The 27,873-nt window shown below is 42.4% G+C and overlaps 1 protein-coding gene across 1 annotated transcript in view; it reads left to right on the forward strand.

The window, feature by feature from the left end:
• The window catches only part of UTP18 (UTP18 small subunit processome component), a 36,752-nt gene extending 10,761 nt beyond the window's left edge, over nt 1-25,991 (forward strand). The window contains exons 5-14 of the mRNA XM_037056889.1: nt 2,313-2,401; nt 3,950-4,075; nt 4,173-4,347; nt 8,559-8,659; nt 9,148-9,238; nt 11,783-11,906; nt 18,527-18,701; nt 23,372-23,514; nt 24,829-24,867; nt 25,835-25,991. Coding sequence (XP_036912784.1) covers nt 2,313-2,401; nt 3,950-4,075; nt 4,173-4,347; nt 8,559-8,659; nt 9,148-9,238; nt 11,783-11,906; nt 18,527-18,701; nt 23,372-23,514; nt 24,829-24,853 — 1,049 coding nt within the window. The 3' untranslated portion in view covers nt 24,854-24,867; nt 25,835-25,991. The remainder of the gene's footprint in view (nt 1-2,312; nt 2,402-3,949; nt 4,076-4,172; nt 4,348-8,558; nt 8,660-9,147; nt 9,239-11,782; nt 11,907-18,526; nt 18,702-23,371; nt 23,515-24,828; nt 24,868-25,834) is intronic.
• Nucleotides 25,992-27,873: the final 1,882 nt, after the last annotated feature.

The following is a 27,873-nucleotide window of genomic DNA, read 5'->3' on the forward strand; positions in this document are numbered from 1 at the left end:
TTCTTTATTTGAGAAATCTCTTGTTTGTTTTCTTATTTAATGTATTAAATATACTTGTCATTTAACTTTATTGTACGTGACATAATTCCTATACCCTTGGTAACCAGTTTGCCCTCATGGGTGAAATATAGTTTTATTACCAGTTTTAGAATTTTGCATTCATAGAATCTCAACATTTTAGGTCCATGTAATTATAGACAGTTATACTAGCCATTGACCCAGAAAACCTTCCTAGTCCTAGTGGCTTAATTCAGAAGTTGGGTTTTTTTTCTTTTTTCTTTTTGTAAAATTGGGTTGATGGAAAGGTGATTATCTGCTCCAGGGACCTGAGTCCATGGAGATTTTGTCACCTTCAGGCTGCGGCTTTCACAGTTGCCCAAGATACTGACATCCAGGAGAGAGAGACAGACAGACAGACGGGGCGGGGTGGGGGGGGGGAGGGGAGGCTCACCCAAGGGAGGTTTTTATTGGCCCGTGCTGAGAATGGTGTCAATACATGATATTTTCACCTGCATGTTATTGGCCAGAGCTCAATCATGAGGCCGTACCAAGTGCATGGGATATGAGGAAATGCAGTTTGACGTTGTGCCCAGGATAAAAAAGGAAATGGATTAGGTCAACAATTAGCCACCCTGCTACTCTCTGGGGTGTCCTAGTCTAATTCCTTCATTTTACAGACGAGAAGAGTATATAGTTAGAAGAGATAAAATTGGCTTCCTCTTGTGACTAGAACCGTTTCACAGTTATTGCCAATGTTTTATTTTTATCTGTAAATACTTCACTGAGTGTCTTTAAAGAGAGTGCTCCCTCCCCTTTAAATGTAACGACAGTGCTACCATCCTGTATGGAAACCACCCGTAATTCCTTAGTGTTGTGGGTTAGTTTATCGCTGCTGCTTTAGTTTACCCCTCCCGCCCCCTTGCCCGATCTTTTTAGCTTGCTTTGTATTCTGCTGGGTCTTTATGGGACTTTCGAATCTGACTTGATAGCTTTTTTAAGTTTCGGAAATTCCTAACTATTGTCTCTTCAAATAATTATGTTCTAGTCTACTAACTACATGTGTATTAAATGTTTTTATCTTCAACATATTTTGTGTTCTTTATTTTTTATCTTTTTTGCTTTCTGTACTTTAGTCTGGGTAATTTTCTCTGATCTATTTTTCAGACCACTAATTCTCAGACTAATTTTGATGTACTGTTTAAAAAATCCTTTGGGATGTTAGTTAATTTCTGTGGCTCAATTCTGAATCTTGTCTTTCATTATTCTGAATATATTAAATATTACACCTGGTAACTCTATTATCTAGATCTCCTATGAGATCTGTGTGTTTTTCCTCAGGTTTTAGTCATGTTACCTTATCTTAACCTGGTTTTGGACATTGTTTGTGAAAAACAGTATTGATTAGAGGCCTGAGACAATGACATCTTAGTCCAGTGAGTTTGTATGCAGTTGACCCTCAAAACGCAGGTTTAAACTGTGTGGTCCACTGGTACGTGGGTTTTTTCAGTTGACCTGTTAGTTTAGTTGACCTGCACGGTTCAAACAGGCATTGTTCAGGGGCCCACCGAGTTTTTTGCTGGGTGGCTGGGCAAGGAGCACTAGCAGTCTCAGAGCTGCTTATTCCAGTGAGAGTTTGTGATGACTCAGAGCTGGGTTTTGGCTCCTGTAAGGTTTTCTTATAATTCTTGGGTTTTACCCTAATCTTAGGCCCCAAATCAAAGCCTGATGGTTCACCAGAGGCCCCCTAGAGAACCTTACAGGGCTTTTAGTGCAGTTCCTTTCCCACCCCTTGGCCCCAGGAACGTTTTTAAAACTCCGTTCAGCTTCTCAGCTTTCTTTATTAGAAGCATCCGTCATTCCTGGGAAAAAAGCAGCCCTGGTAGCTCTCTATGAAGTTCTGATACACAGCTTGCTGACATTGACATTCCAGTCAGCCCGAAGTTCTAGTTCTTTTTCATGCAAGTGGTTAGGCTACATCTGCTGTTCACCCTCTTACCAAAGAACGTAGTTGTGAGTTCTTTTTAAATTAAATGCCGACTGTATTTCAACTTCTTTTCATCTTGTTTTAGTTACTGTCTGTGAATGTGTCTTTCACTCCGGAGCTAGGCTTTGATTTTAACCATATATATTGAGCTCTGTGCCACCTTTTTCCTGTGTTCCAACATTATTTTGTTGCTTTGCTTTTACTAATTGCAATTTAAATAAATTAGTTGAGGCTGGGAAGGGAGTTGGAGTTTTGACGCTAGACCTTTGAAGTAGGTAGTGGTCATCTCATTGATTCTAAAGCTCACCCTTGGGTTTATTCGACTTAGATGAAAGTGAAGAGGATGAAGATGATTTGTTGCAGAGGACTGGGAATTTCATATCCACCTCAGCTTCTCTTCCAAAAGGAGTTTTAAAGGTGAGCATCAGTGGAGTTGGGCCTGTCCGGCTTAATTACCTCTGTGATTCAGTGTGCTTCCCAGTCACTGATGTGTGGATTCCTTTCATCCGTGGGATTGAGTGTGTTTGCTTTCGTTTTTGCCTTGGTAAGTACTTGTGCTGGTTTGTCATCCTTTACAAAAATGATCTAGAAAATTAAATTAAATTATGTCCGCAGGGATCTTTTGGGAATCCTATTTGATTTCTCCTTTTGCATTTCAGTTTATTTCTGTTGGCACTAGCTTAGTTCATACTGCTGTCATCTGTCACTGTGTTTACTGCAGTAGCTTTGTGACTCATCTCCCCACTTGTACTTTACTTCCTCCTAAACTGTTCTCCATAGAGTAGCCAAAGGGGTATTTTAAAAATAAAGCATCAGGTCATGTCAGTGTTCAGTGCCTTTTGAAAAATTCTTAAATTTCTTAGAGCCCAGCTTTCTTCATGATCTGGCTTATGCGTAGGTTAAAACTTCATCTTAGACCTTTTCCTCTATATTTTCTACCCACGCCAGTTAGGCCTTTCTGTTTCTTGAATGAGCCGAGTTTTTTCTTGCCTCAGAACCTTTGCTCTTGTTCTTCTTGCTGCCTGTCTGTTCCTTAAGCATTACTAATAGCCAACTCATTGTTATCTTTCTGCTCAAATGACACCTTAGAAAGGTCCCTCCTGTCCATCCTATCTGACATGGCCAACACTAATTACTTTCTCTCTCATCACTGTGCCTCGCTTGCCCATTGCAGTCATTAAATGCCTACCCAGCGTAGTGCTTCAGTTAACCATCTGTCCAATGAACAGATCTCTCTCTCTGGTGTGGATAATTTTCCCCATTATAAAATGGTGGCATGTGTATTTAGATGGGAAGGGGGACCATGTTGTGATAGATGACTAGTAGGCAGAGTGATCTGTCTCCTTCTACCTGAAGAAAATAATTCATTGAACACTTTATAGGGTGAATTCGCCTTCATTTAAAATGTAGTCGGTAGTTGCCATAAAAATTTAACTTCAGTGGTTGCAAAGAAAGGGTATATAAAATATTTTGTTTTTTAAATAATTAAATTTTTAATGTAGAACGGAAAACCCTATAAAAACAAATAAATAACAGAAAACAGTTCGAACGATGCATGAGATTGTCATTACTTTAACAGAGAACAGTGCCCCTGAGAACATAAGAAATCCGTGCTAGTCCTAGAACCGTGGGGGCAGCCACGGTGCTTCTTATTTTGTGCCATGAATGTAGAGATGCCAGAGTAGGAGTTTTAAGGAAGATTTCCTTGGAAGCCAAAGTGTCCTAACCCAAATAGGGTGTTTTGGGGGGAAATGACTGTATCTGGGGCTTCAAGACCTTAATTTCTCTCACTTGAAAGACAGTGCAAGTGGATTATTGTATAATGATTTGTTAGTAGGTAGTGGTGCTATTTCAGTTTGTTTTCTTCTGTAAATAAACCACTTTATAATGCTTTTCCTTCATGTGCTAAAGGAAATCACGTTAACCCGTTCGAATGGATATAATTCCAGCTTTCTTTTCCCACAGATGAAGCACTGCCAGCACACGAATGCCGAACGTCCTGCTGCCGCCCGGATCTCGTCTGTGCAGTTCCATCCTTGTGCGCAGGTGGTGATGGTCGCAGCACTCGATAACTCCGTATCGCTCTTCCAGGTATGCGTTTTTACGTGAAGACGTGTGAAAAGTGTTCACCACTGGGATACAGGGTCTGGGGGAGTAACCAAAAGGAATGTTTTGTGTTTCCTTACAGGTTGATGGAAAAACAAATCCTAAAATTCAGAGCATCTATTTGGAAAAGTTTCCGATCTTTAAGGCTCGTTTTAGTGCTAATGGAGAAGAGGTTTTAGCCACAAGTACCCATAGCAAGGTGCTTTATGTCTATGACATGTTGGCTGGAAGGTTAATTCCTGTACACCAAGTGCGAGGTAAGGTTTCTGTTGAACACATAGCTGGTCAGCCCCCACTCCCCCCCACAGCTGAGTTTATTTAACATTATTTATAGCCACTTATTTTCCTCCCCATAGAAGGTTTTTTTAAGATAATTTTTTATAAGGATTTATTTGTGCCAAACTGACAACATATGGCAGGGAGCAAGATCTCAAATGCTCTTGCAGATTCTGATCCAGTGGGTCTGGGGTAGGGACTGATTCTGCATTTTTAACACGCCCTCGGGTGATGTTAATGCTGATGCTGCTGGTCCATGAAGCTTACTTTGAGTTGAAAATCTTTAAAACCATCTCCTCATTGAAATAGAAAACACTGTATAGTAGTTACTATTTTTACATTGTATCCTCTGGGAAAAGCAAACCGGGGGCTGGCCAAGGTATAGTTAGTGCAGGTATGCAGGGTTGTGTATCCATTCATTGGCTCCTAAGAAACATCATTTATCGTTCCTCTCAATATTTTCCCTTTATTTTCCTCAGTAAGCATAGCTTGGTAATAATGATGATAATACGAATAGTAATGGTGAATGTGTTTTCGTGGCGTTACGCTGTTGAACACTGCTTTGAGTCTCATCATCGTGAAACACTGTATGTAGCACTAGTCGATTAAGGACATTAGGATAAGGGAGTTGCTGACTAGTTAGTATATGTGAGCCTCGTGTGTTCTCAGATTGGAAAAATGGAGGCTGTAGAACCGATACAAATGGTACATTTGCTCATTAATTGTTGGGTTTCATAACCTGGGTTCACACTTAATTCTGGATAGAATTAAGGGGCCTATGGAGTTACATGGGAAAATACTACATCTTTGTTTTCACTGATCTCTACTGAAATTTAGCATTTCCTTCAGTTACGAATGGTTTGAACAACTGTCATTTTGAGAAGGGGACCACGTGCTTCACCAAACATAAACCTTGTTTATGCCAGACTCACCCCAGGGTGAGTGGCATAAACAAGGTTAAGAGCCCCAGGTTACAAGCTCAAACTGGAATTGGACCATCTGGGAATCAGATTAGTTGGCCCGGTAGCCACCATTTTGATTACAGACATTATGGTAAGGTTATTTCTGAGCCTTACTTTTCTCTCTTTGTAAACTCACAGGGCAGTAAGGATTAAAAGAGAATTTTTAAAGCTCCCGACTGTCCCCTGCCACACGGTAAATGCTCAGTGAATGTTGACTGTTGCCACTGTTGGTGATAACGTGTAGTGTGTGCGTTGATCCATAACAGTCAGTTGATGGTGAGAATGGCATCAGGTTTTCGACCAGTGGAGTCGGACGGACCTTGGTCAGCAACCTTGGTACTTGAGTTCTGGCTGAGAAAGAATTCAGAGCCAAGACTCAAAGTATAAGAGAAAGCTTATTTAGAAAGACACAGAGGCAGAAGAAGTGAGTTGTACAAGGAATGGGCCCAGGAAGCAAGTCACAGAGGTAAAAGAAAAGGCCTTGGAGCTTCGGAGAGAGAAAGGCAAGGGTCGTGCTTGGGGTGGGAAGGGCTCGGCAAGCTTCTGGCGAGAGAGAGCCCCGCTGGGTCCTCCATAGGGAGGGTATTTATTTGGAGGCCTCAGGGGAAGATCTTGATAGAATACTCATCAGATTTCCAGGTGTGCCCTTGCAGGGTCACGGTCTCCACCGATTGGTCAGCACCAGGGGTCATTAGTCAGTGAAGCTGGTCCTGATGTCAGCCATGGCGTCTGTTGTCTGGTTTTTGCTGCTTCTCTGCGCCTAGAGCTCAAATGAAACTGAGGCCTAGAAGTTATCTCAGGAGGTTAATGCCTAAGGATGTGGTTGTACAGGGGCCCACAGGGGAGTTGAAGGCGGCCATTCTTCGGCCCCTTGTTCCTTCTCCAAGGGGGTCTGCTGCTTGACTGGTGACCTGCCAGGAGAGGAGAGGCCAGGGGAGGGTCTGAGTCACAGGACTAGCAGTAGGAATGTCGGGGTCTAAAAGGCAGGACTGGCTGGCTATATGGCATGGGAAGAGGAAAGGTTGCCTGGGAGCAGGGTCCGTGTTTACCTAGTTCTGCCCGTTGCTGGGCACCTGGGGCTTTCTGCTGTGGGGACTTTCAGTCCCTGGCCTGTCGTCCTTGGTCTTGCCCCATCTGTCTTAACTGCCTACCACAAATTTACTTACCGTACTGTGGAATGTGGCTCTAATTAAATTTGCTATTCCTTTTCTTAATCAGTTGTCAGCAGTTGGCCTAAAAATCTTACAAATCTATAAAAAGATTTACATTTGACATCTTTAAGGCATTGTGTCTTTCCAGGCCACATTATAAATTTTATTTGATTTAGTTTGGAAGGTCCAGCATTTGTAGAGCAAGTGTAATACCAGTATTAGCATTTATTATCACTATTTTTTGTGAGGTTAAAAGCAAAATGATATATATGTACATGTAACTATTATAAATCACGGTAAGCTTTGGATGAAAATATGCGTACCTTTGTTATTTTTTCGATTAATTACTAAAGCAGCTACCTGTCCTTATTTGTTGGAATTCTGTTTCCTTCTTGAAGACAGCCCCTCTGCTGACCTGCCCCTAGATAACAGGCTTAGTCAGGCCAAGGGCACAGGTCTTTCAGCCACCTGCAGGCGGAGAGAGCGGTGGGTTTCCTGGGTAAGGAGTCCTCCGGCACTTTGCCTCTGTTGCTGCCACGTTGGGTCTGTGTTCATCGTGGTCCTGCACAGTAGAAGGGAACTTCGTTCACTGTTCCTGTGTTGATGCCTGTGTAGTATGTATCCCTCCAAGGCCACGGGGGTGCCCAGCTGTAGGCTTCAAGGTGAACACTTTTTCGTCTTCTCTCCCCTTCCCGCTACCTGATACTGTGCCGTTAGGATTAGGTCTGCAGGTGTGTCCAGCTGTAGCCTTACACTGGGCTACCACTAGCCTCCCTTCCCTGCTTCATCGTGTAATGATAGTCTCCTTATATTTGGAGCTGTTTCCGTATACTGCAGTCAATATAGTTTGCTTAGAATTTGGAAGTTCTTGAGAAAATTACTTAATAGGAATAGAGTCATCATGAAGGAGACTGGTCATCAGCAGAAGTTAGCCCCGTGATTACAAATAAATAATGCACCTGGATTGATTCCAGTCAAGGAACCTAGGGTATCGTCTCTGGGAGTGAGGCTGGGATGGGAGGCCCAGTTGGTAGCGGTGGGAGCCATCCCAATAGGGACAGAGCCTGTTCATGGGACGGAGATGGTCTGTAGGAGACTTAACCAGCTTTTTCTTGTAGGGGGTACGGGTTCTTCACTAGATTCTTCTTAATTCCTTCTCTCTGATCACTATTTTGACTTAGCGACTTACATTAAAAAATTTTTTTTTTATTTGACTAGGCAGTCTATTCACACGGTACAAAAATCCAATACTTAGAAGTGGGTGGATAGTGAGAAGTCTCTTCTGCTTCATTTCTCTGGCTACCGATTCTCTTCCCTCAAGGTACCCAGTTATCCCCTTTCTTTCCGTATCCTTTCAATCAGGCGACTTTTTAATGAGTAACTTGGCTTTCTGAGCAATCCAATATCAGGAGTCTCCTGTATAGTCAGTGTGAACCTTTTAGGCGTGGAAAAGGGACACGCCCCTTTGTAAATAAGCAGAGTGACTCTGTACGCCCAGCTCATTTGACTTGGTTACATGAGTCACATCTTGAGAAGCTAATCTACTCTTGAATACACTGACTGACACTTGTATTTTTTTTCTTTTCCTTTTTATCCACAAGTTAAAGAGTCAACTCCCTAATCACGGGAGTTCGTCCCAGTTCATCATGGCATGTTTAGCAGGTGGCCAGCAAGTAGTTTCTGTGTGTTTCTACGTTTTTGGCTGTCTCTAATGTCAGTGTATTTTCCTTCTGGTAGTGAGATTTGTGACAACAGTATCATTTATCCTTTTAGTTTATTATGGGTATTATGGCTTACATTTGAAAAATTAATTGATAGGTTTACTGTTAAAAAGCTGAGACTCTGGCCTGAGCTTAAAATGATGAGTATAACCAAGAAAAAGAAAAAGAGAAGTTTGCTAAGCGTTGTAGTGACCTTATACTTGGGTCATACTCAGTGCATGGGTAAGACTTACTCAGTATCTTAGCCTAGGTTCTGTTTAATTTGAGGCACTTAGATATTTTCGAAGGTCAGAAACTCTCAATGAAAAATAGCATTATTAAATGCCGTATTAATCTTTATTTGATTCATTTTCCTTAGGTTTGAAAGAGAAGATAGTAAGGAGCTTCGAAGTCTCCCCAGATGGGTCCTTCTTGCTCATAAATGGCATTGCTGGATATTTTCATTTGCTGTCAATGAAGGTGAAGCATTATTAGTTGTTGCTTATTCTTAGAGGATGCAGACGGCAAACACAAGGCCCGTCGGCCGAATCCGGCCCGGCACCTTGTTTCTACCCGGTGGCAGCACTGAGCTCTCGCTTAACTGTTAAGGCGTAGTCACATTTATACAGTCCTAACATTATGTTTGGTTCTTTGAAGGCAACCGTGAGTCTGATGGGGCCCCCTGTGAGACTTTTGAGTTTGACACTCCTGTGTAGGATGAGACATTAGTGCAGGGGTGGTCTTGAACCATAAGTCGTGGTGTCCTTAAATCTGCATCTCAAGTAAGGAGCACAGTGTCACTTGGGTAGAAGCTATGGACACTGGGGGGACAGCTTCACAGTACAGGAGAAAGCAATGTGGAGTAGGGGCTGTAAACTGGGGAATGAGGTGGTTTCTGTCCTGCACACTGTTATTCTTCTGTTACCCTCCTAAAACCATTTGATAGGTAATATTGATTATTCTTTTAGACTAAAGAATTGATTAGTAGCATGAAAATCAATGGAAGGATTGCAGCATCGACGTTCTCTTCAGATAGTAAGAAAGTATACGCCTCTTCTGGTAAGTTAAGCTAATGACACGGTGATCAGAAGCTTCTTTGAAGCTTTAAATGTGTTCACATTTCAAATTTGAACATTTCAAATAAAATGTTTCACTTTAGACATTGTAGTAAGCAAATCAGTTTTGCTTTCAGCATGCGTTTTTTTGTTGTTGCCATTGGTCTTAACGTATATTGCTAACATGTTTGAAGACAAGATGGAAAGTAAATGCTTATTTAAAAGATGAGTTATTCTAAGACTGCTGTTCTTTCCGAAAGTTACATAGAATCATTGCCCCTTTTAGCTCCTTCTGACTTAGGTAATGTTTGAAATTTTCTTTATTGTTGACTCAAAAGCAACTCCGCTCTCATCTTCCCTGATATTTCTGCAGTACTTTTTTTTAACTCTAAGAGAAAGTTTATTTAGAAAGTTACAGAAGTAGATGTGAGGTGTAGACGAAGGAAACAAGATACAGCGGCAAAAGAAGGGCCCTTGGAGTTTAGGAGAGAGAGGCACTGGTGAGGACCCCAGGGCGGGGCTCCCCTGGAGGGAGAGTGTCTGTGGTGGTGTCGACCAGCTCTCTGCGGTCCCTGCTGGTCTCTCCTCCTGTGTTCTCCTGCCCTTCTGCCTTTGGGGTTTCCCAGTATCATCTTTAACTCTTGCTCCCTTTAGAAGAAGATGTTGAGGGCTCTCACAGTCTCAGTGTAGTTCGTGTGGTTTGGTAGTGGGGGCATCAGAGAGGTTCTGCCGGTGAGTGGTATCTTGCAATCTTACCTCAGCAAGGAGCCTTTGATAATATACTGTGAGTTTTTGAAAAAAAGTTTTAAGTGAGGATTAGCTTTTTAAGAAAGGATGAACTTTAACATTAATTTTAATTTTTTGTTCTGGTTTTGGCCTGCAGTCAAACTTTCATAAAGCTGAGTTATTTACATTTGTATTTTTTAACCAACTAATGCAAGAAGGTCACCAGTATCTGTCTTCCCTATAATATGCTAAGTCTTCTGAGAGGAAAGGAATAAATACTGGTTCGGAGTAATAATCCTAATAAAAGGGCCCTTGGACCCTGGGAGAGTCACAACTGGGGAGAAGAGGTAGAGGGTCGGCAGGAGTAGTGAGATTTGGTATGTGAATTGGGGGTAGATGTGAAATATTAACAAATTCGGTCACTGTGGGGAAGGTCAGATTTACTGTAAGAAAGTCCTAAAAGCAAGGAAGGAGTGATCAAGGGTGAAATCTTGGTAATTAGGGTTTGCCTGCATTTTGCTCGTTTTCTTCCCCATCCTCTTTCTGTCTTCCTTTCCTTTTTCTGAAAGGAGTGGTTTATGTGATTGGCGTGTCATTCATATTGTTGCATAGAAAGAATGTGTTGAGATAGAAGGAGGGTTGCAAAAAATTTATTTCCCTTTATTCTTTTCTGCTTTACCAGTTTTTTCTTTTTTCTCATGGATTCATCGTTACCTGTTTTGCCTTAAGTCATCATCCACTTTTGACCATTAAGTGGACTTGGCTTGTAGATGTCCTTCCTGCCCTTGATCCCTTCTCTTCCTGTTTTCGTCTGTTGCTAACCTTTAAATACCTTCCTTTATTGTACCATTACCCTGCAGACAAACATAAAGTTTTTGAAAAATGACCCTATTAAATTTTTCCAATTATGTTTCATTGCCACCTAACCTGAGTCTCTACGCCAGCCCGGGAAGTTTCACTTGTTAAGGAAATAGTTGGAACAGTAAGATTTGTTGAATCCCATAGGGGGGATAGAAGTATGTAGAACAGCAAACTTTAGAGCAGTATCCACAGAAAAGGAAGAGCTGAAATAGGTGAGAGGAGCCACCTTTGAGACACATGTAGGGTCATTACAGAGATAAAGCTGACGGGTGTGGAGAAGAGGCGGGTCCTCAGCAGTGAGTGCCACCGGAGTGAGGAGCAAATGAAGGATGGCTTTTGGCGATTAGGTGGCCATTTCTGTTATGAAAATATTTGTGATCTCTTCAGATTTAATGTTCTTTCTTGTACAAATTCTGTCTTCTCAGAACTGTACTTACTCACATTCAGCATTTCTTACTATTTATATTGTTAGTCGATAAATTGTGCGTAGTGTCTTAATTAAATTATAAATCCCTTGTGGTCCGGACCAGTTGCCTCTTCATTTCCTCTCCCCCGCCATCGGTTTGATATCTAAACCACCTGGCCGTTCATATTAAGGCTCTAATACCCGTTGATACATGGTGAAAGACCAGTCCCGGTGGGTGTTTTGTTTGCTTTCCCAAACTTGCTCTGGTAATCTGAGTGAAATGTAGAAGCTTTTTCTGGAAGCTGAACTCAGGCCAAGAGTTTGTGACTTTCACTCTAAGATACTATTTACTAATAACTAATTGAGGATGCAGTTTTCGGTAAATGGGAATGTATGAAAGAAATATTTTAGGCCAGTTTTGTGGATCTAGGATATTTATAGTAGGTCGTTATTTGCGGTCTCTTATCCTGTTTAGAAGGGAGGAAGGATGGTCAGTCCCCTCGACTTTCAGGTTTAAAGCAAAATTAACCAAACCTTTTTTTCTCTTTCATTCAGCGGATGGAGAAGTTTACATCTGGGATGTGAACTCTAGGAAGTGCCTGAACAGATTTGTCGATGAAGGTAGCTTATATGGACTGAGCATTGCAATATCCAGGAATGGGCAGTATGTGGCTTGTGGGTAAGTAGAGGTTCTTGTACCTCTTAATCACATTGTGCTAATGAGAAAATACTAGTGGATTGATATACTTAGATGGTGCTTAAGTATCAACAGTTCTTTGTATAAACTGTTCAGTAAGAGGAAATTGGTAGACCCAGGTCCTTTACATTTTGTCACCTTAATGTGATGTCTGATATTATTGGTGACCTATCAGCTCTTTAGCAAAGGAAGTATTGGACCGCCTTACATACATCATTTATTTCTTTTATTCGTAATACCCATTAGATTACATCAAGTTTTCCAATTACTATTTTAGTTACTTGCCACTGATTAGGAAGTAGAATAAGGTGAGCTTTGGTTTATTCTACTTTAAGTCTTAAAGATACTTAAAATCATTGTTGCCTTCATCTGGCTACGTGGTATAAACCACACACACGTTCCTTGTAAATAGCGTTTGTTAGTATTGTAGAAATTTTGAAAATTTTATCTAGGACTTGGTATTGTGTGATCACAGGGGAAAAATGGTTGTTACTTAGGAGGGAAGATGCTTTCATTCCCCTGCTTGATTCTAAAGGTGCGTGGGGGGAGCCCTGGCTGGTGTAGCTCAGTGGATCGAGCGCAGGCCTGTGAACCAAAGAATTGCTGTTCGATTCCCAGTCAGGGCACATGCCTGGGTTGCAGGCCAGTTCCCAGCGGGGCATGCACGAAAGGCAACCATACATTGATATTTCTCTCCCTCTCTCCTTCCCTTCCCCCTCTAAAGATAAATAAATAAAATCTTTAAAAAAAAATAAAGGTGCGTGGGGGGAGGAGGAGGCAGATACTTACCTGTAATTCGTACCTACCAAACCCCGCCAGTCAGCACCTGTGATTTTAGAACTTTCAAAAGTGGATTTTTATGACTTTATCTTAGACTGAACACAATGGATCCGTAGAGATTTCAGTCAATTCTTCCCTGTGCTGGGGGGAACAAGTGCTCTCCGGAAGCATGGCATACTAACCATTTTTTCTTCACTATACTCCTTCCTTTGGGATGGACATTGCGGAAATGTTCCTACTGCATTGGAAAGTTGTAGAGCTTGGAGAGCAGGGCAGGACTGTGTGATCTGCCACAGGTAGTAGGGTGGGTGGTAGCTGGTAACTTGCCGTGGGAGTGTCCCGGTTACGGCCCCACCCTTTCCTGTGTTACCTGTATTCACCGTACCTGCGCTAAACCTGTAGGGAAGGACTTGTCAGCTTGAGTGCAGTGTTGGCCAGAGTTGTGTACACTAAGGCAGCAATTCACAATTAGGAGACTTCCTGGGAAGAAAGCTCCTTTCAGATGAAGACTGGTGTTTAAACTAATTACAGCAATTTTTAAGCAGAACTGCTTTGGCTTTTACGTGGGGAAAGAATAACTACACAAAATGACCTTTACTCAAATTTGTGAGATTAGTCTTTTTCTGATCCTTGCCTATTTTGTAACACTTTTATTAATCCTCTTTGAAGGGCCCAAATAAGAAAGACTTTGATAGTAGTAGTTTAAATTTGCTTGATTTTAATTGCCTTGAGTGTAGTTAAATTCTGATGTGTTTAGTTAAAGAACATTGTGAGATTTTTTGTTAAACCTGTAAAGAAAGGCCTTAACACTTGTTAAAGGAATTTCTGATGTCATCAGGGAGGTGGAAACAGTTACTGGTGGTGGAGGAGCCAGAGGCCTGACCCAGCGGCCTGGCTGGGTGTCGGCTCCTCATCCCCCTCCGTCCTCTCCCTCCCTGTCCCGTAAACAGAGTCTCTTCCTCTCCCTCCCTCTGCTGGTACTGGTGTGAAACTTTCCCTGTGTCTTGTCCGTTGTCTTTGCTGAACTCACTCCTTCTTAGATTTCAGAGCTCTGTTAGTATCCGTTAACTCTTCTCGTCCAGTGTTGTGACATAAAGTGGATGCTTCCTGTTTGCAGTTTTGCTCCAGTGGGGAAAAGGGGAAACGAAGGACGTTGTAAATAGAGAACTCTTCTCATTTTATGTTGTCATCTTTCATGGCTTCAGTCAACCTAGGTTGACTGAACACAACAAAGTTCTGTCACACACAGTTGAAAACGCTGACCGAGTGGGGTCCTGGGCTCTGTAGTCGTACTTTTTCAGGTCCATACCCTTCTCACTCCACTGGGTGGAATCTGTAGTGAGGTTGTACTTCTGTCGAATCTTCTGTAAATGGGGTAGTGCGTTTTGTTTTGTGACTGCCTATATGGCCAACAGATCAGTCAGGAAAAAAAGAAACATTTGAGTGATCACTGCGTACAAAGCACTGGATATTGAAGAATGCGTGAATTGTTTGAGGCCTGGCAGCGCAGCCTCTTCTCTCCCTTGCATATGACAGCCCTTAGTGTCTTATGACCTCAGAACGTATGTCACCAAGTAAGGTGGCCCCAGAAGGTGACTTGGAGAGTTCCTTATTTTGTTGCTGTTGCCTTATTTTCTGTGATTACACTGAAGTTAGGAATGTCTCATCTTGCATCCATCGTACTGAATAGTTTGGGCTGTTGCCTTTACTGGGGTCTGCAAGCTGCCAACCTCTTTGGGGGAGCATCTTTGGATTTTGAGAATTGTAGGTCAGTGCAAGCTTTTAAATGTTGTATATTTAACATATACTTATATTTTATGTTAATGTATATATTAAATAATGTAAGTTTTCTACATTTCAAATCAAAGTTCTATCCAGTGATTAGAGATATGTTGACTTTAGCCTTTGATGGCTTCTTAAAAATACTTGTTAATCTTTTTACTATGATTTCCACCTAAGTAGTTTCAGATTGTGTTTTGAAGAATTGCTACAATAAAAGTGTTTATAATATTAATAGAAAAATTTCCCCCAGCATTTACTATGTGCCAAGGACCATTCTTTTTAATTAATTAATTTTTAAACGATTTTATTTATTTATTTTTAGAGAGAGGGGAAGGCAGGGAGAAGGAGAGGGAGAGAAACATCAGTGTGGGAGAGCTGTCGGTCAGCAGTCTCTTGCATGTGCCCAGACCGAGGACTAAACATGCAGCACCGCCGTGCCCTGACCAGGGAATGAACCGGGGACCTTTGCTTTTGTGGGGCAGTGCTCAACCCACTGATCCTCCCTAGTCAGGACTTTTTCATATAGGACCATATGTGTACGTGTGCACATTTATAATATACATTATATAATGTAGGAGGTCTGTCGGGGAAATATCCAGCCATTGTCAATATGACGAGAATGGTTTGCACAGCATTGATGTAACCTGGCAGCCAAGGAAAGTGAACTGTAATGTGTGTGCATGAAGTTACAACTTCACTGTACTAGTCAATTGGAGTGGTGGATGTCGTTGAGTGAGCATGTGTACTGTGTGGCCGTCACATTAAAAATGACTGAGCAAGGAAAGTGACAAATCTGCATCACATTTTGCGTTAGGCTTGAACATTCCCGTGTGGAAACTGTTTGGATGATTGAGAAGGCCACACCTACAGCAGCTGCTAGCTGGCAGCTTCATCACAACAGTGTGCGTGTGCACGTATCACATCTTGTGCAGAGTTTTTTGGTGAAACATCAGATCACCCAGTTGACTCAGCCCCCCTACAGCCCAGATATGGCACCTGTGACTTCTGGCTTTTCCCAAAACTAAATTACACCTTGGAAAGGGAAGAGATTTCAGACCCTTGATGAGATTCAGGAAAATACAACGGGGCAGCTGATGGCAATTGGGAGAACTGTGTGAGGTCCCAAGATGTCTATAGGGGACTGAGGTGTCATTGTCTTATGTACGATGTTTCTTGTATCTTGTATCTTCTTCAGTAAACATCTCTGTTTTTCATAGTACATGACTGGATGCCTTCTGGACGGATCTTACGCATTAACTCTACATGTGTGTCTGTGTGTATATGTATATTTTTGTAAATAAACTAATTTCATTCTCATTTTCTACTCCAAAGTATAGGTATCATTATCTTCACTTTACAGGTGGGGAAACTGAGGCACTGTGAGTTAAGTAATTTGGTTCAGGTCATCCAAATAGTAAGTGGTAAAGCCAAGAACACAACCCCACGTAGTCTGGCTCCGAAACCTGAGCTCTTGACCGCCCTGCTACATTTTTTACGGTCTACCTCTGAGTGTTCGTGCTTTTAAATACATAAATGGTACAGTTAGCAGGAGTTTTGTAAATTAAGTTTGGTAAGAAGTAGAGGAAATACAGAGTCCAGCGTGTCTTTTGAGTATGACATTTTTTGTGCTGTCTATATAATCCCTTTGGAAAATCAATCTTTCCAAAAAAACCCCTGGAAAGCATCATTCTGTGCTTCAGCTTTTATAGTAGCTTTGCTTTTATCATTTTAAATCTCTAAAAGTACCTAGGATTTCTGTTTTTCCTACTTAAAACTGGTTTTTAAATTCTTAAGACTGCTTCAGGATTTTTGTGATTTCAATAACCTAACTGGATTTGGAGAATGGAAGCTGGTCTTCTGTAACTTAAAGTTAACAAAAAGTTTTTCTTTCGTCTTTGTACTCTAGGATATTTTCAGTATTAGTTTATTCTCATCACGACTGTCCTTTTCCCATTATTGCTCCATTTGTTTGTGTATCTATTTTTAGTTTCTGGATGGTGTTTTAGCCTAATCCTGCACGTCTATCACCGTAGCCACTGGCCATGTGGCTGTTTAAATTTGAATTAATTATAATAACAAATTTAGTTTCTTAGTGACACTAGTCACTTACTTTCAGTTTTACTCATGATTTTATTGTTTGTTCCAGCGTATTGTTTTCAAATTTTTATTCAATTACAGTTGACACTAGTCACATTTTAAGTGTTCAGCAGCTACCTGTGTCTGGTAGCTCCCATATTGGGCAGGACAACAGACTTTTTCTTAATTCAGCCATTGTATTGCTAAGGAGACTGGGGTCAGTTGGGTGCAACTTCAGTTTTGTTTCTTGGTTGTTACTCATTCAACTGGTCTTTGGCAGAGCTGGGTCAGGAACACAGGTTGTCTGGTTCCCAGTTCTGTCTTCTTTCCACACTACCCACCCCCCACAATTTCGATTTTATTTCAAAAGAACACTGGATAATTCAGGGCTATAGAAAATGTGAAATTTATTATGATTTAGGGCCTGGGATCAATGGTCTTTAATTTTAGCACTCCCAAATATAAAAAGTGAGTTTTTGCTTCATCTGCAGAATCTTTTAGGGCAGGTGTGTTTCAGAATGCAAGAAAAACCCGTTTTTATTCAGTGATGTGTTTTGCTTTGGTTTTCTTACTCGTAAAAACATTTATTGAGCATCGTACTAGGGATTCCTCACCTTGTAGTTCATGGTCCCATGGTGAAGACATGCACATACGTGTCTCTGTTTACAGGGCAGCTCATCATGGGCTGCAGTGTATTTCAGACAGTGCTTTTTGAGAGTCTAGGAGATGGGGAAGGCTGTTAGAAATGCACATCTGGGAAAGGTTTTTTGGAGATCTTGGCACCAGAGCTGGGCATTTTGAGGGTCAGGTTAGGATTCAGAAAAATGAATGGATTCACAGAATTTCAGTGGAAAAGGGGAAGGATTCACAGGAACAAGTATAAAGGACACATGGACAAAAACTAAGGCGGGGGGAAGTGGGAGGGAGGTGGGGAGCACTGTGGGGGTGGGCTGGGATGGGAGTATAAGACAGAAAACTACTTGAACAATAATTAGATAAATTTTAAAAAATTGAAAAAAAAAATGAATGGAAGTTCCAAGCTGTTGGAGAAGTACAGTTCTCATTATAGAAAGAACCATGGGTTCGTAGCACAATCTACAAGGCTTCAGATTTATAAACAAGTGGGTTTATTTCATCTAGTGGATGCTGAACATAGTGGGGAAAGTTGTTCTTTCAGTGGACCTGGAGGCACCTCATGTGAAGAAGTGCTTTGTTTGAATAAACAGTTTGTATTTGGTGAGCCAGACATTTGCAGCTTGCTGAGCAGGACTGTCGACTATAAATGTTTTATAAAATACCAGTGTCTGACTTTTACTTCCTTTGCTCCGGATCACTACATCTCCAACATCAAGTTCCTCATTATAGTCCACTTCTCCAGTTTCACTTATGCCCTTCCTTAACTGCCATTGAGTCTCCACAAAAGGGCAGAGCTTTCTGGGCCTCTTTAGGAGTCAGTGAAAACAACGGACTGAGATCCCGGGCATCAGAAAACCCTTTCCAGTGGGCAAGGGGCCAAATGGGAAACTGAGGCTGCACATGGTCACGCTGTGTAGCTCAGAAATGAAGCCCACGAGGAGTGGTGCGGGGAGGCCCACCTGGAGAGCCAAGCCTGTTGGCCAGGCCACCCCTGGGCTCCCAGTCCTTTCTCCAGATCCAGTGCAGGCTGGCCTCTGGTGGGTGCGGGGATCGTTGGACATATGGTCACCAGCAGGGGGCCCTCCCCTGAGGAACTTGGGGTGCTGCAGGCGCTGTGAGCCCGTTCTGCTCCCCGAGGGCAGTGGCAGAGTCAGTCACAGGGACTCCGGGGTCCCTGTGGAGTCTCATTGCCCCTCGGCCCCTGGAGGAAGAGCGAGCAGCAGCTGCAGGCGTGACTGCTTAGACAGACTGATGAGGGGTGGGCTGGCGGGGCGAGGTGTTCACATCGGCTTGTTTTTAATCCGTGGTGTTCTCTTCTCTCTTCGCAGTTCTAATTGTGGAGTGGTGAACATATACGGTCAAGATTCTTGTCTCCAAGAAACAAACCCAAAGCCAATAAAAGCTATAATGAACTTGGTTACAGGTGTATCTTCTCTGGCCTTCAATCCTACCTCGGAAATCTTGGCAATTGCTTCAGAAAAAATGAAGGAAGCAGTCAGATTGGTAATATGTCTTTATCCTTTCCTTTTATCATCGGTGACATTCAAATTTAAATTGAAGACATGGAAAGATAACAGGGAAGGAAGAGTGTTGGATTATTTGTAAAAGTAGCTTCCTTTGACTAATAGAAATTACTAGTATTACAGCTTTGGGGTGTTGTTATGTAAAAGGTGCATAATAGCCTCCAAATTGGTTTTATGTCAGTTCTTTTGGGAATGCTGTGCTGTTATATTAACATTTCTTAAGTGGCTGTTTTTTATTTCAGAGGTTTCTTTCTTTCAGTATATTATTAAGGGATATGTTTAAGGCAAACACTGCTTTCCTCTACAGTTTTTTCCTAGAGGAAAAGACCTTTTTAAGGCCTGTTGTCTTCGTGGAGAGGAGGCAAGTGCTAGATTTTGAAAATAAATTGTGCTTGAAAATAAATTGTGTAAAAAGATTGCAATTTAAGTAGCTAGAATGGTACTTGTGGATATACCTCTGTGCCAGGAGTCCCCAGGATCCCTCCCAAGTTTGGTGATTTTGTAGGAGGACTCCCAGGGCTCAGTATATGGTCACACTTACGGTGAAGGGTTATTTCAGGGAAAGGATACGATGCAAAATCAGCATGGGGCAAAGTCCCCTCCTGGTGGAATCACAGGACATGGGTAATTCCTCCAATGAGATGTGACGACATAGGCTAAGGAAGCTCATTAGGGACTCAGTGCCACCATTTTTGTTGGGGGTTGATCATACAGGTACCCTCTGCCCAGCATACATCAAAAATCTAGGCTCCCGGAAGTACCCAAAGGTATTCAGGGTAGACCACGTTGTACAAATGGTTTAGGCACAGTGAGCCGTCCTTGTCATTTAGAGGAAGTCTCAGATCGGTGTAGGGGACTGTTTACTATTCAAGTTCCCAGACACTATCCAAGGGCCACCCTTGTCAGTAGCCCTTTCTAAGGGTTGGCAGCCTCGGGCCCACGTTAACTCTTCTGCCCAGTCTCAGCTCAGTTTAGATGGCGCTGCATCTCCGTGAAGTTCCTTTCCCTTTAGGCAGCATCAGTGTCTTCATTCATTTAAATTACTTGCTCTCGGCACCAGTTTTGTAAGATGGCACAGAACTTGGAACAGCAGATTGCATTGTGCCGCTGTTGCGTGTATGCCACCAGGTGGGAGGCACTGTACAGGGACTTACTTTTCCTTTCACTCCGCAAAGAGTCTTGCATGCTTCATTAGCTTTGTATAATAGTGTATAGACAAAAATGTACAGACAGAAACCTTTGAGTCAAATAACAGTTTTCAGATAGTTAACTTACCCAAAGTCAGTAACTAATAAAGGACAGAACTGTGCTTCTAGAGTCCATATTTTTTCTAGCACTTTAGTTGTGCTTGTCTTGAATTCCTCAAGGCCGTAGAATGTGTACAGGACCTGAGATAGCAAGTAGGTCCAGGAGGAGGCCAAGCCTCCCCCGTATCACATAGAGCAGCGTCACTGTCGTTGGGTACGTATTGGCGTGCTGCATAACATCGTCTCTGAGCGGGGGAAGGATTCTGCTGGAATAAAGGGTTTGAAAATTACGGCATTGTTTTACTGCCTCTCTGTTGAATGACTCATTCGATAAACGGGAAGGTTCTGATTTAAGTCAGGTTTAAAATCTCCATTCTGACGGGAGTGGCGGACTAGTACGTATTAATCTTTTATCATTTTCATGGTAGTAAATTGTTTTATGCAACCATGAGAACTGCCTCATGTTGACATATTTTGCAAGAGGCCTAATAGTCCTGCCTAGTTTGCTTCTGTAATCGTGGCAGAATCACACAAGGAATTCATTAGTATCAGCCAGATCCCATTTTTTGGATGTTGGTCAGCCATAGGGTCTAATGGGAGGAAGCCAGACACAGCAGCTTCGGAATATTCCAGTGAAACAGCGTTAGCACCATTAAATGCAGCCTGTCGCAATGGTCCAAACAGTGCTGGTCTCCCAGCACAGCGCAGTGGACGTAAATCTAAGCCACGGCACCAGGAGGAGACCCAGGAGTAAAGCTGTTACTACGTCAGTAATCTTGGATGGAACTTCTTGTGGAACTTACCTATTACGTTAAGGATGAATGAGCTTTTACTTGTTGAATTTTGATACCTGGGCCCTTAAACATAATGATAGTAATGTGATAAGGGGAACTTGGGAACTTTCTGAGGTAAAGATGTTTGGTTTCTACGGGCCTTTTCCTTAATTGTTCAGTTACAGCTTTTAATCCAGTGGCGATAGAGAGAGGTCCTGGCACAGTCCCCTTTTGACGAAGTGGGGTTATCGATCTGTGGGAAGATGTGCTAATGCGTGAGAGGTCACAGTGGGGACTCGGCACATAGATATGGTTGAGTCATGGAAGAGGAGATTGTAAACAGGTTTTTTCACCTCTAGTAGCCAAGTCAGTAGAGGAGATAAAATGGGAAAATGAGTTGTCGATAACCTGGCGTTCATTCTCCATTAGGAAGAACACACTGGGAAAGCATAGCCACTTTGTGTGGGTGTGAGGGTATTTTTTGTGTGAAGACACATCTGAGGGGACACGGTTCACATTGTAAACTTTGTGTGTGTATTCCCATAGTCTTTCTGGTATTCGGTTTATCCAGCTACAAAAACACAGCTACCTTCTGTTAAAAATCGGCTTTAAAAAGGTGCTATGTGTCTTGTGCCCCAATTTTTGCCCTGTAGGGAGTTCCCTATTTGTTATAAACAACTGACTGAAGTATAAAGTTACATGACTCCAAATTAGGAGGCTGTTTTTTCCAATTTCAGAAAATAAGGGTGGTATAACATTATTTTTGAGGACTCATTCAAGTAGAAAGGTTTGTTCTGGTACATTTTGTTTTGGAAGAGTCAGGAAAAGAGCTCCCTAAACTTCCAAGTCACGACGGAAAAGTTACTGAGCAAATTTATGGGCCCAGTTTAAGAGTGTCAGGTGACGTGTAAGGTGGAAGCGGAGTAAGGCATGGGGCAGTTCTGCTCTTGGCACTTGCAGTGGATGGTTACTTCCTGACGGCCTGCTCCCATGATGCCGTGGATCACCCGTTCTGAGCTGGTGCATTCTGGGAGGATGCGAGCTTCTACTAACCCAAGCAAAACAAGAAGCCGAACCACTTGTCAAAAACTCATGATTTCTGCATTCCCAAACTAAGTGTAAATACATTTTGCGATATCCTGATTGTGGTTTCTCTTCTAAAATGTTAGTCTGCTTTATACTTAAATTTTTCAAAGAACCTGTTCAGAGTGGTGTTTTAAGAAGTTTAACAGTTAAGATAAAATCGGGTACTTCCAGCTTCCTAGCGTTAATGGATAAAAGCGTCAAGTTGGTGCTCCACTTCTTGTCAGCACCAATGCCTTTGCATTGATGCCACCAGGTGCCGGCAGAGCCTGTCTTTTGGAGAAGTTGAGAGTAACTGAAAATGGCGTGGGGATTCACTCTAAACTTTATGCTTTCTTGACACAGTGGTCAATAAATCTGTCAGGGAGTAGGACCTAGTAAGTGACTGCCTGGCAAACCTGTTTAATAGACAGGTACATATGTTAATGGTACTTGTCTGTGAAAGTCATTGTGATTGGATGGTTTAACGTCTCATCTAAAAATGCAGAGGAGAGCAGATTGCCAAAGCTGAAGAGCTGAATGATAACTCTATGTGTTTGAACATGAGGATGCTGTATTTCTTTTTTTTTTAAGATTTTATTTATTTATTTTAAGAGGGGAAAGGAAGGAGAGAAGGAGAGAAATATCAATGTATGGTTGCCTCTCGTGAGTCCCCTGCTGGGAACTGGCCTGCAACCCAGGCATGTGCCCTGACTGGGGGAATCCAACCGCGACTGTGTGGTTCACAGGCCCGCGCTCAATCCACTGAGCTACACCAGCCAGGGCAGGGTGCTGTATTTCTTGAAAGAGCTAGAGAACATTGGAAAATGAGAGTTGTTAAAATCCCCCTCTGCCAAGGTAATAGGTTCTGTGCTTGGGTTTATTTATTTACAAATTGGGTGAGAACTTACCTCACCTGGCTTTGGACTTGGACTCATTCTCCCCAGAAGTAGACTTCCTTGGAGAAGAAGACTATGTTCCTCTATGCTTTGGCCTGGCCTTGAGGTGAGCTTTTGGCTCTAAATCAGAACACAGTTTCACTTGAAAAACTAGGTTTTCATGATTCTGCTTAAGAGATTGCAAAAGACAAAGAATGTGTTACGTAGTTAAAAAGTAAAGTGGGAAAAGGAAATCGTATGCCTTTGGAGTACTTGGTATGAGTCTTCCTAGGCTTCAGTTGCATAAAATCAGCCTTTTCATAGTGTTTAAAATATCTGTTCCCTGTGATAAATTTTAGTATTCTCTACTGTGGTCATTGAGTCAGAGCCTTAATGGGTATTGCTACTGACTTTTCCCTTTAGTTCATTCATTCAGCAAACATTTGAATCTCCCAGTCGTCATGCTAGATGCTGCGTTAAAAACATCGAGAAAAAACTTTTCTCTTCGTTTCCTCTCAGTTAATAGCACATAGAAAATCAAATGTTAACTATGGACTATTTTGCTACATTAACGTGTACTGTAATCAAAATGTACTTTTTGTTCCAGCTAAAAGATAGAATGAAGATAGAAATGTAAGAAAGTTGAGTTCCCAGTTGTTACAGTTTAAAGCTTTTTATTATTTCCTGCAGGTTCACCTTCCTTCCTGTACAGTATTTTCAAACTTCCCAGTCATTAAAAAGAAGAATATTTCTCTTGTGCATACCATGGATTTTTCTCCAAGAAGCGGATATTTTGCTTTGGGGAATGAAAAGGGCAAGGCCCTGTTGTATAGGTGGGTATTACCTATATTTAAAAGTCGGAAATACCCGTAGTCCTCCTTTGACGATGTGAAGAGATGCTGCTGTTACATTTCCTGATTCTCCAGTTACATACAGTTTGTTAACTCATTAATCAGTGACAACGATGTTATTAAATAAATTGTAGAGTGTAGACCTGACATCTCATCTAACAAAATGTGCATTTTTCTACCATAAAATGTCACTAACGGAAAATTCACCTGGGGATTTTTTTTTAAGAGCTGTATTTTCGGAATGTCAAATCGAGGAAAAGTGGCCACTTTAATAATATCGCCACTTTCTTGGTGCCTTGTGTTTGGGTCACCCTTTGTTGATTTGGCAATTTACCATTTACTCTATCAGATTTAAGAGAAAGCGCTTCTTTCCCTGCAGCGGTGAGCTGTAGGTGAGGATGTTGACCACAAAGGTACCCGGAAGCCGTGCCCTGCCCGGGCCCTTTTCTGCACTCAGTATTCTTAGCGGTAAAGCAGGGAGCAAGTGAAATCTAACTGTGCTGTTGCCAGAAGGTAGGGGTGACGGTGGGCTCTAGAGGGAGAACCGAAGAGCCAGAAACCTGTGGCTTCAGGCACAGCCCCCCCTCCGCTCCCTTGTGTTGGTCGTGAACGCCGCGCGGAAGCCGCGGTTGTGTTTGTGTGCTTCGGGGAAGGCCTGCTTTCAGAATAAAATGAAATCGAGGGAAGAAAAGGAGGCATGCACATTGAGTTTGAGGATATAGTTGTGAAAAGAGAATATAACAAGCAATACTATGGTTTCAAGTTCTGTGTACTTGGAAAGGAAAATCGCGTATACACCTGGGATATTGATACATTTCATCATTCTCATTTCACATCATTTTGGTGATTCTTTCAGTTTGGAGATTATAATAGAATGCAGTCTTATTACGCTTTGAAAGTCTCTTCCAAAGCTCTGGTTTATTATAACTGAATTTTTCTTTTCATTATGTAAGCCAAAGGACATTGGCATCTTCACCAGAGTATTGATCTCTAGTGAGAGTTTCTAACAAGTAGATTGGACTGACATTTCTATTGGGTATGGCTGACCAGGTGTTTCATGGACCCCAGTTTGAGGCTTTGGGGCAAGCTTAACACCTTTACCTAAAACCTGAGGCATTAGCGTTAGGATCCTTCAGAATGTCAGACTGGGAAGTCTTAACCTAGCATGCCTGGTGAGAATGGTTGTGATCCCCCCCCACCCCAGGTACGGTATTCCAAGCGCCCTTCTGTGATCTGATTGACAGTACTCTGGGTAATTGCACACTTGTTTGGATTATTTGTCTTTTCCTTTTTCAGGTTGCACCATTACTCAGACTTCTGAAGAGATTATTTCAAGTAAGAAAATCCTTTTAAATGCTTCCTCCCGTTGTGTGGTCACAGCCGGTGCTGTCGTGGCAGAGAAGGGACTGCCCTCGCGATCTAGGTTTCAGTTGGAGGAGTGCGACGGAAGTCGTCAGGAAGAGCCTGGCTGGACTGCAGTCTTCCTTGGGAATTTCTTTTTACTTAAAGGAATGTTTTAAAGATTTTATTTATTTTTAGAGAGGCAGAGAGCAGGAGAGAAGCATTGATTGGTTGCCTCGCACACGCCCCCAACTGGGGACCTGGCCTGCACCTCAGGCGTGTGCCCTGATGGGGAATTGAATCGGTGGCCTCTTGGCTCACAGACCGGCACTCAGTCCACTGAGCCACCCCAGCCAGGGCTTCCTTGGGAATTTCTTACTCCAAATCACAACAGTCTGGCTCTTTTCTTCTGAGTTCCACTCTTTAATATTGTAATTATTGGTCATTTAATCTGCAAAGGAGAATAGACTGAACTGTGAGAAAGTGTCTTCATATAGAATTAAAGCGTTTATGAGCTCAGATCCTCTTATTTTGTATATGTTTCTTGAGAGACTGTAAGTGGCTTGCCCTGTGGCTAGTTAACAGTGGCCTGTCACAGACCTGGTTCATGTCTGATTATTAGTTTTAAAGCAGTAGGACGTGCTCCTTGTCCCGTGGCTTGGTCTTTGAACTGAGTGAGAGCTGGTGCTGGTTTGGGGGTTGAGCTTTGCAGCTGCCCCTGTTCATCACAATTGACTGATTTGATCTTTGAGATTCATAAATGTTGAAGAGCGACTCTGAGAGCGTGTATAGATTTAAATAGAGAAAGGAATTTCCCTAAGTGGAAGAACGTTAAGCAAAACACGAGCCAGGAGTGGGGAGCAGTCTAGCCATCCTGCCTTCCAGGATTACATGTGCTGGTGCATGTTTGTTGGTCAGCAGTTACAAATCAGGTGTGTAATTTCTCCTGCTCTTTCCTCAGGTTTAATTGAGTCACAGGAGACGCCCGTCCTGATAGATCGTCTCAGAAACTTTCCAGAACCTGTGATGTGTGGATAATGAGTTTTGAGCCAGTTGTGCATATTTAAGTTAATAGAAATGTTTTAATAAACACATGGCAACTTTTGTTTGAAAATAAATGCGTGTGGTACTTCCTTCCCCACCTACATTCAGACACACTAACTTGGATGCGTTTCTTTTAACACCAAACATGAGAAATTGGAAACACCTGTCTGTTGCCAGAATTAACATGGGCAGATATTTTCCTATTTCACAGTTGACCTTGATTAATGTTCCCCCTTTCCCAATGATCGCTCCCTGTTTCAGGGTAACAGCAGAGGCTCTGATTGGCTGGACATGAAAGCGATGAGATCTCATAGAATGAATTTTGAACTTGCAGGATTTCCTGGAAGAGTGATTATGGAAATGGAAGGACTCTCTGGTCTTGGTACTTCAAATGGTTGTGATTGACTGTGGGAGAGGAGGCACTGGAAAACCTGTTACACTGGTCCTGCTGATTACTAGCTACTCCCCCTCCGGGAAATACTCCTTACCACCCCCTAAATGTTTCCTTTAAGTTCCAGTGTTGACGGTTGATTCCATAGTTCTTTAACTGTACTATAACCTTGCTGTGGATTAGTCCCTACATTTCAGGAAAAACTGACACTATACATGTATTTATGAAGCATTGGTTATGAGAAGTATCCAATTGGTCTAAGCGTTCACCCCACTGCCCTGCTAAAACATGGAAAAGTCAGGTGAGAGGAGGAGCTTTTCCAGTGCCAAAAAATGGCGCTGCCCAGAAAAGTAGTAGATCCCACTTAATTGTATTCAAACAGCCGGTTAGTGGTGGGGATCTTCAGTCTCTGTCAGTCCCTTGCAGGTCTGTCAGCAGTGACCTAGAGCAGCCCTGGGGTTGTGTTAACGCACCCCAGCATCTTTCTAAAAGGACATTTTCTATTAAGATGGGCTATTGTACAATCACGGAGACCATTCCTCTGCCCCCTCCTCTTGTATCAACATCTTCCAAATAACGCTAATGCTGAATGTTTCAGGTTCTCGACTCCAGTCGACTCGTGTTATTTCTCTCAGGTTGCTAGAGGGCAGCATTGGATCATGAGAGTAATGGAAGGAAGGACGCTTTTTGTAGGTTTTTTTTTTTTTTACCACCTTGCCTTTAGCTTCTGCAGACCTTTGTTTCAGAAACGGACACCAAGCTTTGTATGTGCTTATTTTGCATATGGTTTTCAGAGGCTGAAAGATTTCCAGGCAGTTATCATTCTAGAGAAAATGATGGAAGCAGAGTAACTCTAATGTCTCTGGGTCATTTTTATACCCTTCTAGGGGCAGAGTAAAGAATTCCCGGTTCTAATCCCCAAAATAGGTAAATGTGCTCTTTGTGCTACAGATGCTCCCAATCCTGTTTCTTGTCTTCAAGTGTTCTTTTCACCCTCAGTGGAAGTGGGGAATTTGAGTCAGGTTCTTGCTGCTTCGCTCTGTAACCACTGCCAAGTTAACTCTTCAAGGACATGACAGCCACAGTCATGAACTCCACACAATTCTCAGTTGGCTGAGTTAACATGAATGTGGCTCGTATCTGTGTTTTGAGGGAGGGAGTACCTTGAGCTGCGAGGAGGCATGTTGCCATCCAGAGGCCCACAGGATATACTTGGGTTTATTCGGAGTGATGACAAGTTGAGGTCCAATGTGTCCCACTCATCTCCTCCCATTCCCACTCATTAAACTGAGGAATTACTGGTCAATGGGACTTTCTTCCAGTTGAACAAGTTACAGGTGGTAAGTCTTGCCTTACTGCATGTGATTCTGGCGAGGCTCTGTAACCCTTTCTAGGCCCACACAGAATGAGATGACCAGCTGCAGTGTTTGTAACTGGCATGTTTACACTTGAGCTTGGGAATGGGATGGAGGCAGGCAGATGCCCGTGAAAATGAGGTGCTTGCTTATACCTCCCATCAGCTCCTCAAGTTTCTTGGGATCTCGCCTAAATCCATCTCCCAAGTT

The sequence above is a fragment of the Sturnira hondurensis genome, unplaced genomic scaffold, assembly GCF_014824575.4.
Source record: "Sturnira hondurensis isolate 20B ecotype Veracruz unplaced genomic scaffold, ASM1482457v3 Scaffold0009182, whole genome shotgun sequence".
In the NCBI taxonomy this organism is placed as follows: domain Eukaryota; kingdom Metazoa; phylum Chordata; class Mammalia; order Chiroptera; family Phyllostomidae; genus Sturnira; species Sturnira hondurensis.